Here is a 16,857-nt window from a genome sequence, read left to right as displayed (position 1 = left end):
GTAATTTCAGAGACAGGCAACACAGGTGTGGTTCAAAAATGTTTTTAACATAGTTTTTAGCAAGGCATGTGTTTATTCTGCAAATTAAGATCTGCCTGTTATCTGCAAGGTAGATGCTAGAATTTAAAACCTTTTTATTTAGTTTGGGGCAACAATTTTTTACTCTAATTAAAAATGTTTATGGCATATTCCCTAGCCAAGCACCTCAGTTGGTTAGAGCATTGTCCTGGTACACCAAGGTTGCATGTTCAATCCCCAGTCAGGGCACATAAAAGAATAAACCAACGAATGCATAAATAACTGTAACAACAAAATTGATTTTTCTTTCTCTCTAAAAAAATCAATTAGAAAACAGTCATCAATATTAAAAATAAAGTGTTTATGGCATCTCAGAGCATATTTTAAATAATCTAGTGACCACCCTTTGAAGTGGCAAAAGAGTGGTGGTTTCATGGCATGCTTTTAGTTAAGTACATGTGTTTGAGACTAATTAAAGCATTTAATTATCTAGGGAAGCTTTATGAACGGTGGAATAGCCAAACCTGAAGAGTGGGGAGTGGGTGGAAATAGGTATTTTGCCATTTTCTTTCATTTAGATAATTGCAATCTGAAGAGAGTTGTTTGTGTTTCATGTTCTTTGGCAAAAATATTTCTGAGAGGAAATATAATAATTATGAAATGAAGTAGCACTCTTTCTGCTAATAACTTAATATTTCAATCTGGCCTGTGCATCAGAATTACTTATGGAGATTCATAGCTGCAGATGGCTGAGTTCCAGCCCAGAGATTTACTCAGTCTCTGGGGGTTTTTTGTTTTGTTTTGTTTTTTGCTTTTTTTAAATCTACATTTAAAAAATTCTGCAGGTGATTTAAAAATATATTTAAAATTTTATCAAAGAAGAGGACAGTGGCTTAATCTTCTTATGTAAACTTTACAGAAACTTTACATTACAGAAAAGTACACAAATCATAAGTATATGGCTCAATAGATTTTCTCAAAGTAAACATACCCTTGTAACCTGCACCCAGAACAAGAAATAAAACATTATCACACAACCCATGGACACAGACACCAGTATGGAGGTTGGCTTGGGGTGGAGAGAGGGTGGGCCTGGGTGGAGGTGAGGAAAGGGAGAAAAAGCAGGAACAACTGTAACAACATAAACAATAAAAATAAAACTAAAAAACAACAACCAGAATACACACACACACACACACACACACAGAAATAAAACATTATCAGAACCACAGAAACAGCCCACTACCTACCTGCCCCATCACTATGTTTCTGACTTCTATATCCCAGATTAATTTCTCTTGTTTTTGAACTTCTCTAAATAAATTAAAGCACAGAGCTTTGAGTTTGGCTTCTTTTACACCACATCGTATTTGTGAGAGTCATTCATGTCGTTGCAATTTGGTCATTCTTATTGCTGAATAATATTCCATTCTATGGATGTACCAAAATGTATCCATTCTACTGTTTATTCATTCCACTGTTTATAGACTTCTGACTTTTCAGTTTTGGCAATTTAAATGGTACTGCTGTGCATAGTCTTGTGCATGTTCATTTTGGTCTATATATGTACAAGGTCTGTCCAGAAGGTATCCAACCATCTAATATGAAACATAGAGACATTTATTGAAGAAGGTACAAGATACAAGAAACATTGTCCATAGGACAGTGACACCTCAGTCCCCTCCAAAGTAGGCACCTTGGGACCTCACACAGTTCTCCCAATCACCATCAGCTGCCCCACCATAATTTCCTGCATCTCACTGATGGCCTGAAATCTCTCCCCTTTCAAAGGTGATTTTAGTTTTAGGAAAAGCCAGAAGTTGCAGGGGGTCAAATCTGGGCTTTAGGGGGGCAGAGTCACCTGGATTATTTGATGTTTCACCAAAAAATTCTGTACAAGATGTGATGTATGAGCAGGTATGTTGTTATGATGAAGCTGCCAATCACTAGTTACCTATAGTTGTGGCCTTCTGAATCATCTGAATAGTTTCTGTGGAGGAATGTTAGAGCTTAATGCAAAATTCAATGCAGATTTATTAATCTACTTGCTCACTCATTTTGAATGTAATGGCTACATAGTACACATGCTCACTCAATGGCCTCTACTGTCCCTACTAACTAGTACAGTGAAGTCATCATTGTTCATGCATGCACATTCTAGTCCACTCTCCTTGGCTGTCAGGTTACATTGATGTAGTGCAAACCATTCTCATTATATTAACAATGACTAGACTTTTTCTGGACAGACTTCATATTCTTTCAAATTAGTGTTTTGTGTTTCTTTTTTTATATACCTATAAGTGGAATCACTAGGTCATAATGCAGTTTCATTTTTAATTTTTGGGGGGACCTTTATACTGTTTCCCATAGTGGCAGCATCAATCTGCATTCCCACCAACAGTACATGATAGTTCCTTTTTTCCACATCCTCGTCAATACTTGTTTGTTGATTTATTGACAGTAGCCATTCTGGCAGGTGTGAGGTGATATCTCATTGTGGTTTTAACTTGCATTTTTCTGATGATTAGTGATTTTGAGCATTTTTTATATGTCCATTGGTTATCTGTATGTCCTCTTTGGAGAACTGTCTATTCAGGCCTTCTTCCCATTTTTAAATTGGATTGTTTGTTTTTTTGGTTTTGAGTTGTATGAGCTCTTTATAAATTTTGGATATTACCCCCATCAGATGTATTATTGGCAAATATGTTCTCCCATTCACTGGGTTGTCTTTTCATTTTGTTGAAGGTTTTCTTTGCTGTGTAAAAACTTTTTAGTTTGATGTAGTCCCATTTGTTTATTTTTTCTTTTGTTTCCCTTGCCTGAGAGAATATATTAGAAAAAATGTTGCTATGAGAAATATCAGATATTTTACCGTGTATGTCTTCTTTGAGGATTTTTATGATTTCTATTTTTACATTTAAATCTTTAATCCATTTTGAGTTTATCCTTTTTTTTAAAGATTTTATTTACCTTTAGAGAGGGAAGGGAGGGAGAAAGAGGGAGAGAGAGAAACATCAATGTGTGGCCGCTGGGGGCCGCGGCCCGCAACCCAGGCATGCGCCCCGACTGGGAATCGAACCTGCGATGCCTTGGTTCGCAGCCCGCGCTCAATCCACTGAGCCATGCCAGCCAGGGCTTGAGTTTATTCTTGTATGTGGTGTAAGAAGGTGGTTTAGTTTTACTTTTTTGCATGTTATCTGTCCAATTTTCCCAACAGCATTTATTGAATAGGTTGTCTGTACCCCATTGTGTACATTTTAAAAAAGATTTTATTTATTTATTTACAGAGAGAGGAGAAGGGAGGGAGAAAAAGAGGGAGAGAAACATCAGTTGGTTGCCTCTTATTCACCCCCAAATGGGGACCTGGCCTGCAGCCCAGGCATATGCCCTGATAGGGAATAGAACGGGTGACCTTTCGGTTCACAGACCAGTGCTCAATCCACTGATCCACAGCAGCCAGTGCCCATTGTATATTCTTGTCTCCTTTGTCAAATATTAAGTGCCCATAGAGATATGTGTTAATATCTGGGTTCTCTATTCTATTTTATTGATATGTGTGTCTGTTTTTATGGCAGTACCATGTTGTTTTGATTACTATAGGCCTACAGTGTAGTTCAATATCTGGTAGTGTGAAACCTGCAACTTTGTTTTTCTTTCTCAACATTGCTGTGGCTATTCAGAGTCTTTTGTGGTTCCATATAAATTTTTGGATTATTTGTTCTATTTCTGTGAAATATGCCATGGGTATTTTGATAGAAAGTGCATTGACTCTATAGATTGCTTTGGGTAGTATGGACATTTTAATAATGTTAATTCTTCCTATTTGTGAGCATGGTATATGGTTCCATTTATTTGTATCATATTCAATGTATTTGTTTAGTATTTTTATAATTTTTGTAGTACAGGTCTTTTGCCTTTTTGGTTAAATTTATTCCTAGGTATTTTATCTTTTTTATGCAATTGTAAATGGGAGTGGTTTCTTAATTTTCCTTTCTGATAGTTCATTATTGGTGTATAAAATGCAACTGATTTCTGAATATTTTTTTATCCTGCTACTTTACTAAATTCATTTATAAGTTCTAGTAGTTTTTTGGGAGACCTTTAGGGTTCTTTATATAAAGTATCATGTCATCTTTTTACTTTCCAATTTGGATGCCTTTCATTTCTTCTTTCTGTCTGATTGCTGTGGCTAGGAGTTCCAGTATTATGTTGAATGAGAGAGGTCAGAGTACATACCTGTGCCTTGTTCCTGACCTTAAGGGGAATGCTTGTAGTTTTTCACTGTTGAGTATGATGTTGGCTGTGCGTTTGTCATATATGGCGTTTACTATGCTGGAGTGTTTTCCCTCTATTCCCACTTTGCTGAGAGTTCTTATCGTAAATGAGTGCTGGATGTTTTCAAAAAGCTTTTCCTGCATCTGTTGGTGTGATCATATGATTTTTATTTTTCACTTTGTTTATGTGGTGTATCATATTAATTGATTTGCAGATTTTGCACCAATCTTGTATTCCCAGAATAAATCCCACTTTATCATGGTGTGTGATCTTTTTAAAGTAGTGTTGGATTTGGTTTGCTAATATTTTGTTGAGGAATTTGCATCTATGTTCATTGGAGATATTGGCCTATAATTTCCTTTTTTTTTTTTTTTTGCAGTGTCTTTATCTGGTTTTGGAATTAGGATAATGCTGACCTCTTAAAAGGAGCTTGGGAATCTTTCCTCTTGAATATTTTAGAATAGTTTGAGGAGAGGTGCTATATTTTTTGTTGCTATGGTGAATATGATAATTTTCCCATGATACCTCCTCAATGATTATTGGTGGTATTTAGTAAAGTTATTGATTTATATCTATTTATTTTGTATTGTGCTATTATCAACTAACATTAATAAAATTATTTTTATTGCTGATATTTATTTAATGTTCACCTATGCTACATCATTAAGTACTTTAAATATATTATTTTATTTAGTCTTCCTAATACATCAGTGAGGTCAGTATTATTATCATCCCCTTTTTGTGGATGAGACTACTGAGACTTAGAAGGTAACCTCCCAAGGTTGTTCATTTTATCAGTGGTAAAGTTGTGATTAAAACCATTATGGTTAACCTCTATATTATGTTAATTCTTCTATCAGTTCTGGGAGTTTTTCAATTGATTTTCTCAAGCACATATATTTAATCACACTGGCTACAAGTAACTTTTCATCTTTGTGTCCAGCAGTCATTCCTCTTATTTTGACTTCATGTTTTGTTGCAGTGGCCGAAGATAGCAGAACAATGTTAAAATGAAACAGTGAAATCCTTGTTTTGTTCATGACTTAATAGAAAGACTATTATTGTTAATTTAAATTTTAAAAATTATGGTAAGGAGGTTTTTTGAGTTTTTAAAAGATCAGGAACAGATACTATATTTTATGAAATATCATTTTGGCAACTACTGAGTTTGTTATAGGAACACCCCACTGTTTTAATCCAGATTCATAATTTAGAAATAAAATAACTATAAATGCAGTTCAATTGGTGCTTGTCTTTTTCCAGAAATATCTGGAGCTTGTTTTCAAAGTGATGTGGACGGTAGAGGCAGAAATTGTTTTGTTTTGTTTTTAAATTATGGGCTTAAAATGATCCCTGTTCAGACTTTGAGTCTGTACTGGGTAAAAGAAAAGATTGTATGTAGGGGACGTTTTCCAGGTATTTTCCTTAGAAGACCTTGTAAGGGTATCATTCGGTTATAATTCAAAACTTTATTATATTTACTTAGATTCATGTTGACAGAATTATGAAATAAATAGGTAAGGATTAATTCTAATTAAGCATTGTACAAATCTCCATATATTGTTAGTATTTCTTAAATTATTATTATTAGTTATGATAGTCATAGCCCACAAAGACAGTTCTTGCGTTTGAAATGTTAAAGCTTTTAATTGTGTTTATACATGACCTACATTAGCTATACATTTGGAAAAGAATTTGTGTTATTGTTTTTTTTTTAATGAGGCTAAAAACCAGCTGAAGAATTATGATTTGGTGTCTCCTGATACTTCATACTTAGTAGTTTTGACCAAGGATTGTTTTAGGGCAATGGTGCTTTTTCATATATTTATTACTAAATTTATAAGGAATGAGGATTATTACATGTTTTGAAGGAAGGGTGAGACTGACCTTTTATCTGTTAAGAAGAAAAACTTTTTATTCTGTTCTTCAAAAACAAGACTGACTTTTAATAACCTGAACTAATGGAATTGACTTAATGTGTCAGCTGATGAGAAAGGGAGAGTTAACAGAATATGGGTGAAGGCAATGGTTGGGAAAAGAAAGTCGTTTCTTGTTTATATCTCACAGAGTTGGGATTGCTCAATAAGTCTGTTATAAGATGACATGGTGAAACTGCTGGGGTTGTCTTGTTTTTGTTGTTGTTGTTGTTGTTTTCCCAAGAGGAACCTGATATTTCAGTGTGCAGAGTTAAGAAGAGGAAAGTTTTCCCTTAGAACAGGATGCATCTTTAAGAATGACTACCAATTAGAAATGAGTGGCATTTGAGTGGCACTGATCACTATGATAGTCCAGTAGAGTATTTAGGCTTTACTGCCTACATAATGAGTCTGAGATACAATTTACCAAGATACTCTGCATTTCTAGTTTTCAAACATGAAATAATGAACTTATTCTCAAATCTCAAACCAAATCCAAAGGAAAAACAACTTGCTGGACCACATTGAAAATAGACATTATTACTCCTAAATTCAACTTCTTATAAAAGATCATCAGCCATTACCAAAAAAATATTGGATACACAATAATTTAGAAAGTATATTTAAATTACCAAATATGGCTCTAGAAAACATTTTCAAGTCTAGTTCTTAACTGTAATCCCTCAGAATAAGTGAATCAGGAAAAAAACATGTTCTAGCTACATCTGCTAACATCATACCTTCCAAACATGTTCACTCTAAATAAAAAAGATAGAAACTGCTTGCAGACAACCTCTGATTAATGGCATTAGTGGCAATTCAGTGTTAATGAGTTTAAGAGTATGTTATCCTCTGTATCAGTTATCTGTTACTTTAATGATAATGTGTATTCAACAACCACAATAGTTCAGTGTCATTTAATAAACATTTCATTTTGCTCAAAAGTCTACAGATTAGCTGAGCGTGTCTGCTGATCTTGGCAGGCTCGATTTGGCAGTTTTTCGGGTCTTGGCTGGAGTTCAGTTATGTTTTCTGGAGGTCTGCTGGCTGGAGGCTGATCTAGGATGGCCTTGGCTAGGATGACTCAGCTCTGCTCCACATGGTCTTGGAGCTTTCAGTAGGCTAGCCTGGACTTTGTGGTGGTGGCACGGTTTCAAATGAGAGAGCATGGAAACAAACACATCCTTGTGAGGCCTTGGCTTGGAACTGGTATGTAACACTTCACCACATTCTTTAGGCCAACACAAGTCACGAAGCAGCTTCAAGGGCTAGGGAAATAGACTCTTGGTGAGAATAGCTGCAAAATCACATTAAAAATAGCATGGCCAGAGGTTGGGATAGAGAATTGGGGTCACTGTTGCAATCAATGTACCATATCCCCTTTAATCTTCCTGTATCTGATTTGGCCAGATTTCTGTTCTCGGGTTGATCATTTCTTGGGCAGTCTAGCAAGAAGGGACACTGCATATCAGTATCTACTGAAATGGGCAATGCAGGCAATGTTACATAGAAATGTGTCTCTGAGACAGAAGTCCTTTGGAATTTCTGCCATCATGGTTTGTTCTAACTTTATCTGCTTTGTTACCAAGAAGAAAAAGAAAATCACATCAGAAAATTTGTTTTATGTGAGGATGGAGAGAAATCAATTAATTATAGCTAAGTAAAATTTGAAGTGTTTAACAGGGGAAAAATTGAATGTTGCAGTTTAAATTTCTGTAGATCATGAATAGCTGCAGATGTTTGAACCAAATACAATGCACTGTTGTTTTCAACCCTATTTGTAAAAATCTGAGATGTAAGAGTGGGCAAAAAATGTAGAGTTAGAGCTTCAGAGCATCAAAATACCGTAATTGACCAGTTTTCCCTGTGCTTCTTCCTCCATTCCCCACTGATGAACTCACTGCTTTGGTAAAATATCCACCCAGGAGAGGATGATGGTGATTCATGTGCACATACCTACTGATTTCAGAACAAATCATTCCTTGTGGTTACATGTGGGTACTTCAGTATGCATAACAGTTAGCACAGTACCTTACATGGGCTAGACATTCAAGAAGGTATTTAATGCATTTAAGTATGGGAATGCTCATTTTTGTCCCCCTTTCTGTTTTTTTTTCAGCAATAGTAAATCGACTATTTGGTTGTTCCTTCCCGGATGAAAAGAGTAAGTTGGATTGTATAGGAGTGATAGAGATCCCAGACTCCTATACTGGCCCTCGGCTGAAATTTCCACTCACTCCTGATTCTCTTCATTTACTGATTGAGGGCTTTAAGAAGCAGCAGGTAAGTGGAAGCAGATACTACCTTGATTCTTGTACATATCATGTGCTCAATGACTATTTGTTGAATGAATGGATGAAAACACTACATCAGAAATGCATTGCCTTGGGAAAAAGCTTCACATTAAGTGAGAGCTACTCTCTGCTTTGGTTAACCCACTGAATAGAAGTATCCTCAGGTGGCTCTGGCTGGTGTGGCTCAGTGGATTGAGTGCCGGTCTGTGAACCAAAGGATCTCTGGTTCGATCCCTAGTCAAGGCACATACCTGGGTTGCGGGCCAGGTCCCCAGTGGGAGGCATGTGAGAAGCAACCCCACATTGATGTTTCTCTCCATCTCTTTCTCTCCCCCTTCCCCTCTGTCTAAAAATTAACAAATAAAATCTTTTTAAAAAAGTATTCTCAGATGTGCAAAAACCTCCTTTCTATAGTTTACAGCATTTCCTTTTTCTCTGTCTGAGATATAATTTACCATTTAAACTATATGATTCTGTGGTTGTTTTGTACATTCACAAGATTGTGCAACCATCACCAATATCTAATTCCAGAACATCTTCATCACCCCCAAAAGAAGTGTCATACTTATTACCATTCCTTCCTCCCCTACCCCTGGCAACCACTATTATACTTTCTGTCTCTGTGGATTTGTCTCTTCTGGATATTTCATACAAATGAAATCATATAATATGTGGCTTTTGTGTTTGACTTTTGCATTTATGTGGCTTTGTGTCTTTCATTTAACATAATATTTTTAATATTCATTTATGTCATAGCCTATTTTATTACTTCTTTACTTTTATGGCTGACTAATATTCTATTGTAATGGATCTACTATTTTTGTTTATCAATTCATCAATGGATGGACTTTTGGATTTTTCTATCTTTTGGCTGTTATGAACAGTGCTGCTATCAACATTCACGTACAAGTTTTTGCATGAATATATGTTTTCATTTCTCTTGAGTATATACCTAGGAGTGAAATTGCTGGCTCATATGGCTACTCTATGTTTAATATTTTGAGGAACGTCCAAACCATTTGCCACAGCTGCACCTTTTTGCATTCCTACCAGCAATGGGTGAGGGTCATTTTTTTTTGCCAACACTAGTTATTTTCATTTTTTAAAAATTGTATATATTTTTTAGCCATCTTATTTGTGTGTGAAATGGTATCTACTTGTGGTTTTGATTTGCATTTCCCTGATGACTAAAGATGTTGAAAATCTTTTCATGTTTATTGGCCATTTGTACACACTCTTTGGAGAAATGTCCATTCAGATCCATTGACTACTTTAAAATCAGCTTATTTGTTTATTTATTATTGAGTTGTAGGAGTTCTTTATATATCCTGGATACAAATCCCTTATCAGGTACATGGTTTGCAAATATTTTCTCCCATTTTGTAGGTTTTCTTTTCACTTTTTTGTTAATATCCTTTGATTCACTAAAATTTCCAATTTTGATGAAGTCCAATTTATGTGTGTTTTTTTTTGGTTGCTTGTGCTTTTGGTGTCATATCTAAAAATCCATTGCTAAATCTAAGGTCATGAAGATTTACCCTTATGTTTTCTCCCCTCCAAGTACCAACCAGGCCTGATCCTGCTTAGCTTCTGAGATCAGGCGACCCTTGTATTTTCTTCTAAGAATTTTATAGCTTTAGTTCTTACATTTAGGTCTGGAAGCCATTTTCGGTAATTTTTTGTACATGGCACGAGGTAGAGGGTCCCGTTTCATCCTTTGTATGTAGATATGCAGTTGTCCCAGTGCTTTTTGTTGAAGAGTCTTTTTTTTTTTTAGTTTTTTTTTCCCATTGAATGGTCTTGGTACCCTTATCAAAAATTAATAGGCCATAGATGTATGGATTTATTTCTAGACTCCCAATTTTATTCCATTGGTGTATGTGTCTATCCTTATGCCAGCAGTATACTGTATGTTAATGTGGTGTATCACATTGATTAATTTTCTTATGTTGAACCACCCTTATATTCCTGGAATAAATCCCATTTGTTCATGGTGTATAAGTTTTTTTAAAAAATTCTGTTGAATTTGGTTTGCTGGTATGTTGTTGAGTATAGCATTTTATTCATAAGGGATATTGATCTGTGTTTTCTTTTCTTGTGGTATCTTTATCTGGCTTTGGTATAAGAGTAGTTCTGGCCTCATAGAATGATTTAGGAATTGTTTCTTCTTCTATTTTTTGCAAGAGTTTGAGACAGTTTGGTATTAATTCTATAAATATTTAGTAGAGTTCACCAATGAAGCTGTCTGGTCTTGGACTTTTATTTGTTAGGAGGTTTTTTGTTTGTATGTTTGTTTTGCTTGTTTTATCCTCACCCGAGGACATGCTTATTGATTTTAGAGAGAGGGGAAGGGAGGGCGAGAGAGAGGGAGAGAAACATCAATGTGAGAGACAAACATTGATTGATTCCCTTTTGCACACACCCTGACTGGGGCCAAACCCGCAACCTAGGTATGTGCCCTGACTGGGAATCAAAATGCAACCTTTCAGTTTACTGGATGATGCTCCAACCAACTGAGCCACATGGGCCAGGGAAGATGTTTCTGATGAACTATTCAACCTCTACTTGTCCTAGATCTGTTTGGATTTTCTGTTTCTTCTTGAGTCAGTTTTGGTAATTTGTATGATTCTAAGAATTTGTCCATTTAAGTTGTCTAATTTGTTGGTATACAATTGTTCACATTAGTCTCATAATTCTTTTTATTTCTTTAAGGTTAGTGGGAATGTCCCCACTTTCATTTCTGATTATGGTTACTTGTATTTTCTCTTTTTTCTTGGTCAGTGTAGCTAAAGGTTTTTGAATTTTGTTAAACTTTACAAAGAATGAACTTTTGGTTTTGTTGATTGTCTCTATTGTATTTTCATTTTCTATTTCATTTATCTGTACTCTAGTCATTATTTTCTTTCTTCAGCTAGCTTTTGGTTTAGTTTTTGCTTTTATTTTTCTAGCTCCTTGGTGTTAAGTGAAGCTTTTCATTTGAGATCTTTCTTCTTTTTTAATGTAGGTATTTACAGCTATAAATGTCTCTCTGAACATTGCTTTTGCTTCCTCCCATAAATTTTGGTATATTGTGTTTTAATTTTCATTCATCTCAAAGTATTTTCTAATTTCCCTTGTGATTTTTTGGACCAAAAAGTTGTTTAAGAGGATGTTGTTTAATTTCCACATATTTCTGAAGTTTTTCTTCTGTTGCTGATTTCTAGTTTCATTCCATTTTAGTCAGAGAAGATACTTTGCGTGGTTCCAATCTTTTAAAATCTGTTGAGGCTTGTTTTGTGGCCTAACATCTAATCTATTCTGGAGAACGTTCCATGTGCACCTATAAAAAATGTGTAGTCCTCTGTTGTTAGGTGGAGCATTTTATAGATGTCTGTTAGGTCTAGTTGTATGTGCGGTCTCTGAAGTCTCTGTTCCTTTAGCTTGTGTTCAGCTAGTGTTTTGACAGAGTTTTCTTGAACCCAGGAGCTATTAAAAAAAACAAAAGAAAAAAAAGAGAAGAACCTAGTCTTTGCAGATTAGCTCTGTGTTGGTACACCTCTTCACTGCTTAGCCAAGCTGTTTACCAATTTGTCTTAGCTTTTACTTCCTGCTTGCACTGAGCCATTTTAACTTGCCTTTTCCTGATTTAGCCTTTGTTTGGTTGTTATAAATTTTGACTGTTTCCTAGAACTCTGACAAAGTTGATTTTGACAGAGGTTTTTGCTTGACTTTTTAAAGTGTTTCTGTGATGGGATGGGACCTTGGAGCTACCTACTGCATTATTTTCTCTGACATCACCACAAAACCCTCATTCTCAGGTTAGGTTAGGACCCTAAGGACATACTCTAGGAGTAAGAGTAGACTGGAAGTAGACTAGGCATTGAAGCAAAGCTTTGAATCCTCTAATTCCTGAGATTGAATTGAGATGGCTAGCGTTTCTAGCCACCTGCCAAGAGAAAATTTAAATCCTCTCCGGAAGAAAATAGGCCTCAAATTATTTCTCCATGTTTTCACATACCATGTCCAGAACTTAATACAAATATTAACTAGGGACAGGAGCTTACAAGATTCGTGAAGGAAAACTGAGGATTTAGAGTGCTTTTGTGGGGAAAATCCTTAGCAATCTGTTAGTTCTCAAATAGACAGGAAAGCTGGGTCTCCACACTAATCAACACCCAGGAGCTCTTCTCTTTCCCCCTAATTCTCACATTACTTCAAATCCTGATTCCTGTGTTTTAAAAAAATAATAATGAATTTCTTCCAAATTTAAATCATATGTTTTTGGGATCTGGGGTAGAAAAAAGTATATTATCTTAATAGCCATGAAAATGGACATTTCAGGACACCATGAGTCATGATTGTTTCAAAGGGTTTTATCTGTCCTGAATCCCGTACCCAAAGCAGTATCTGAATGATATGTAAGTATGACCCCTCTCTTAGCATTCAGAAATGTAAACCAGGGCTGTCTAATAGAAAGGTAATATGAGTGACATACATATTGTAAATTTTTCAGGTAGTCATATTTAAAAAGTAAAAAGAAATAGGTGAAATTCATTTTAATAATATATTTTATTTAATCCAGCACATATAATTATCATTTTAATTTGTAATCCTGTTTTTAATAAGACATTTTAATTTTTTCATAATAAGTCTTTGAAATCTGGTGTGGATTTTGTGCCTATAGCATTCAACTAGCCCTATTTCAAGTGGTCAATAGCTCCATAGGACTAGTGGCTACTGTATTGGACTACCAACAGTTCCGAACCAGTGGTGTTAGGACCTATTAAATTTATATTGGTTATTTTACTTTTTGGCTTAAGTATTTGGAATATTTTATAATTCCAAAAAAGGGAAAACAACACAATGGATTTAAAACAAACAAACAAAAACCCAGGAAGAGAAAACAGAGTAAATCTGTACAAAACAATGATGTCATCAAGAATCCAGAGGGGAGGTGGGACAGGACAATGGGGGGAAAAGAGGGAAGGGTTTTCAGGAACAACTATAAAGGACACATGGACAAAACCAGGGCAGGGGTAGGATCAAGGGTGGAAAGTGGGGATGGCTGCAGTGGAGAGAAGATGGAGACAACTGTATTTGAACAACAATAAAAAAACTTTAAAATAATTATATATTATATATATATACACACACACACACACACATTTGAACAAAAAAACACAATTTAACTGGAGGAGAGTGATAGAATGAATGGTGGTCATAATAGGAGATAATTGAAATGGTTTGTTTGGGTTCAGTATGTTGTATACTTAGACTTGTACAACATAAATGTGCTTGCTGTTTTCTGAACTCACATCTATGCACCAACAATTGAGTCACACCTGGGATGCCTGGCTCAGGAGTTCTAGGGGCTTATCTGGCTTCCTTCTGAGATCTCTCATAACCCAGCACCACCACCTAGTTTCCATCCCAGGTGGCAGGATATGCCAAGCAAATGCAAAGCAGGTCCTCTTCAACAGTCTCTGTCTACTTCTCTTTTCTCTTTCTCCTTCCCCTCCGTCTCTTTTCCTTATTGATTTATTTGCACATTTCCTTAGGCCAAGGGAGTCTCCTGTTTTCCCCATCACTTCCCTTGGGCTTTAGACCAAGAATAATCAGAAATGTTCTGTGAATGGGGTGATGTCAATTAAGAGCATGAGAGTATAAATGTCCCAGAAACCATTCATTCATTCAGTTTACAAATCTCTAGTGAGAGCTTTTATATGACAGACACTGTGCTAGAATCAATCTATTTAAGAAGAATTTAGAGATGATCCTGAAATGTGCTCATATGCTCACCTTTATAGCTCTCTATGTAGTCATGCCTTTCTTCCTCGTTCATCACATCTGTTTCCTCTGCTTTGCCCTCACAGATACTCCATGCCTCTTATGTTTTAGAGATACTATTTGAAACTAAGGAAGCCCTGATGCAAATGCCAAATCTTAATCGTATAAGAACTTATCCCACCAAAGAGATAACAATTTGTGGTAAGTTTTAGAGCAGAGTTGACAAATTAATATTTTGGACCCTCTTGGTTCCACGTCATTTGCCTGTATTGAAAACTGCATAAATTGGACTATGTTAAGGAAAAATGTTAATATAGAGTTATCTATCATAATAATACTGTTCCCCATCTTGTCTTTGTTTTGCATACCAGCTGGCAGGAATTAATTATGTGAGAAATTAGAGAACTTACAGCTTTTTATAAAGGCAGGCAGCATTTTAATACGGAAAACCACCCGTGGGTAGAATAAGTGTCCTTTGCCCTCCGTCTAGCTCTCGTTATCTTTGTTCCATGTTGCTCTTCCTAGGTGGGCCTCTTATGCCACTTATGCTGGGAAGAGAAAACCCAGGGCAGGGTGGAGATTAAACTCATCTCTACCCTTGGCTGCTGTTTTAGATTTTTCCAACTGGTCTCTGCAGCTTTTAAAAGAGTGGGAATGTCCCGGAAATCTGTTCCTTGTTCTTCTAAATAACAAGATTGAGATTTTTGTTATCCTATAGGCCAGCCTGGCAGGATATTGCTTCACGAAACAGTACACATTGAAATTCAACACAGTTGGTGCTCAGCATGCTTGCAACGGTCTGAGAATGTAGTGCGTGGATGGAACAGCAACTCCCTTAACTTCTAATTAAGCCTTTAGGTTACAAAACAGTGATTGTTATTTTCCAAATCAATTTTTAGCCTGCGTCTCTTTTACTCTAGCAGGTAGAAGTGGATCTGACAATCTAATTAAACCATTTCCATTTCTAGCAACTGATAGTGGTGACAGAGACTTGATGTAGCAGTACATACTTCATGACGTGCCCTGACTGAGGTTTGTGAAGAGTCTTTAATGGTTCAATTCCAACCTAATCAGGCCACCACATCTTTACCCAGCAGACGAGGGATCTCAGCAGTGAGTGACCTCTTATTTAAGGCCTCGCCAGCTCTTCCTTTTCCGTGGATACAAAGGCTTTGGAGCCACGAGGCTCAGGAAGCCACGCCTACCCATGAAGGCTATGGAGCCAGGGCTAGATATGCTATCAGAGTGTATATAATAGGCCAAACAGAGAGTGGGACCTCTTTCCACAAGTTTCCAGCATACCTCGTTTCAGCTGTAGACTTATCTTTGGATATAAGGATCTAGAAGAAGATGTAAATTAATTAGAGGGCATGGAATCTTGGAAACACACAGTGTAAGAATGGAATGGTTCTTACAGAGACCATCTGTCTATCACTTGTTCTCAGATGAAACTGAGGCCCAGCAAGAAAAATACATCACCTTCCATGTATTTCTGTGTAGTCACTCCCCGTACCCCCACCCCAAGTTCACTCAGCTAGTTAGTGGCAGAGTCAGGATTAAAAATCAGATCCTCTGGCTAGAGCCAGCCTCATTATCTGCTATCCTAATTCCACAGCATGCACTGCTCTGGCTGATGCTTCATTTTCTATCATGAGACAAAGATTAGAGAATATAGATTGATTGGACAGTTCCATTCATTTAAAGATCCTCACATCTTAGGCATTTATTTCCAGGCTTTTTCCACTTAGCACCATTGGTAGAGGGAAAAGCCAAGGCCAGTGTGTTCCCTAGCACAGGAATTATCTTCTATCTTAACATAAGTATTAGGAAAGGAAAAGAAATTGTGATGAAATCTTTACCATTATTTTAATTTCTGGATGCATATTTTACGTACGTATTCTAAATATGCTACATGGTTCCCAGCAAGCATGAAATAGAGGAGGTGTTTTGTGCTCACTTCAGCAGCACATATACTAAACTTGGAATGATAGCAGAGAAGATTAGCATGGCCCCTAAGCAGGGATCACACACACAAACACACACACACACACACACACACACACACACGCAATATAGGAGGTGTTTCAGACTACAGTTGTGTTATAAATAACAGCCAATTCTGCACTCGTGTTTTTTTTTTGTGATCGAAATATCTTCCTATAGCAATCTTTCTATGATATGACTTTTATTTTTTGCTGTCCAACTAGAAGTTAAAAGATGTTTTTATAGCCTCTACTCCTAATATGCTGAAACCAATTCATTTTTTGGCATGCCAGCTGCAATAATTCTGTCTACTCAAATCTTTGAAAGATGAGTCACCCTGAAAACAATTCGGGAAATAAAATAATTAAAATATATATTTAACAGATAAGTAAAAAGTCTTTCCATTTTTATTTCTTTAGATTTGGAGTGAGACCATGTGGGAGCAATGAGATTTAAGTATATGATAGTATTAATATGCTCTTAATATTAATATTATAGTCATTTCATAAGTAAGTTCTGGTGAGAAGGGTTTTAATTTTATTATTCCCATTATAATTGGAGTCTTTTGTTGCATATATTTGGTTAATTTTGGTTGCAGGTTTTTA

At 36.1% G+C, this 16,857-nt stretch overlaps 1 protein-coding gene and 1 non-coding gene across 2 annotated transcripts in view; both read left to right on the top strand.

Moving 5' to 3' along the window:
• The window catches only part of PPEF1 (protein phosphatase with EF-hand domain 1), an 85,168-nt gene that overhangs the window by 27,853 nt on the left and 40,458 nt on the right, over positions 1-16,857 (top strand). The window contains exons 6-7 of the mRNA XM_045856088.1: positions 8,329-8,492; positions 14,356-14,470. Of these exons, the coding sequence (XP_045712044.1) occupies positions 8,329-8,492; positions 14,356-14,470 (279 nt within the window). The remainder of the gene's footprint in view (positions 1-8,328; positions 8,493-14,355; positions 14,471-16,857) is intronic.
• On the top strand, positions 16,219-16,327 carry LOC123830158. Its single transcript, XR_006787717.1, has one exon. It is a non-coding gene; the product is annotated as a U6 spliceosomal RNA (small nuclear RNA).

Source organism: Phyllostomus hastatus, unplaced genomic scaffold, assembly GCF_019186645.2.
Source record: "Phyllostomus hastatus isolate PE091 unplaced genomic scaffold, TTU_PhHast_1.1 phas_scaffold_12, whole genome shotgun sequence".
In the NCBI taxonomy this organism is placed as follows: domain Eukaryota; kingdom Metazoa; phylum Chordata; class Mammalia; order Chiroptera; family Phyllostomidae; genus Phyllostomus; species Phyllostomus hastatus.
Note: the sequence above shows the minus strand (reverse complement) of the source record. Positions and strands in the feature narration are given on the sequence as shown.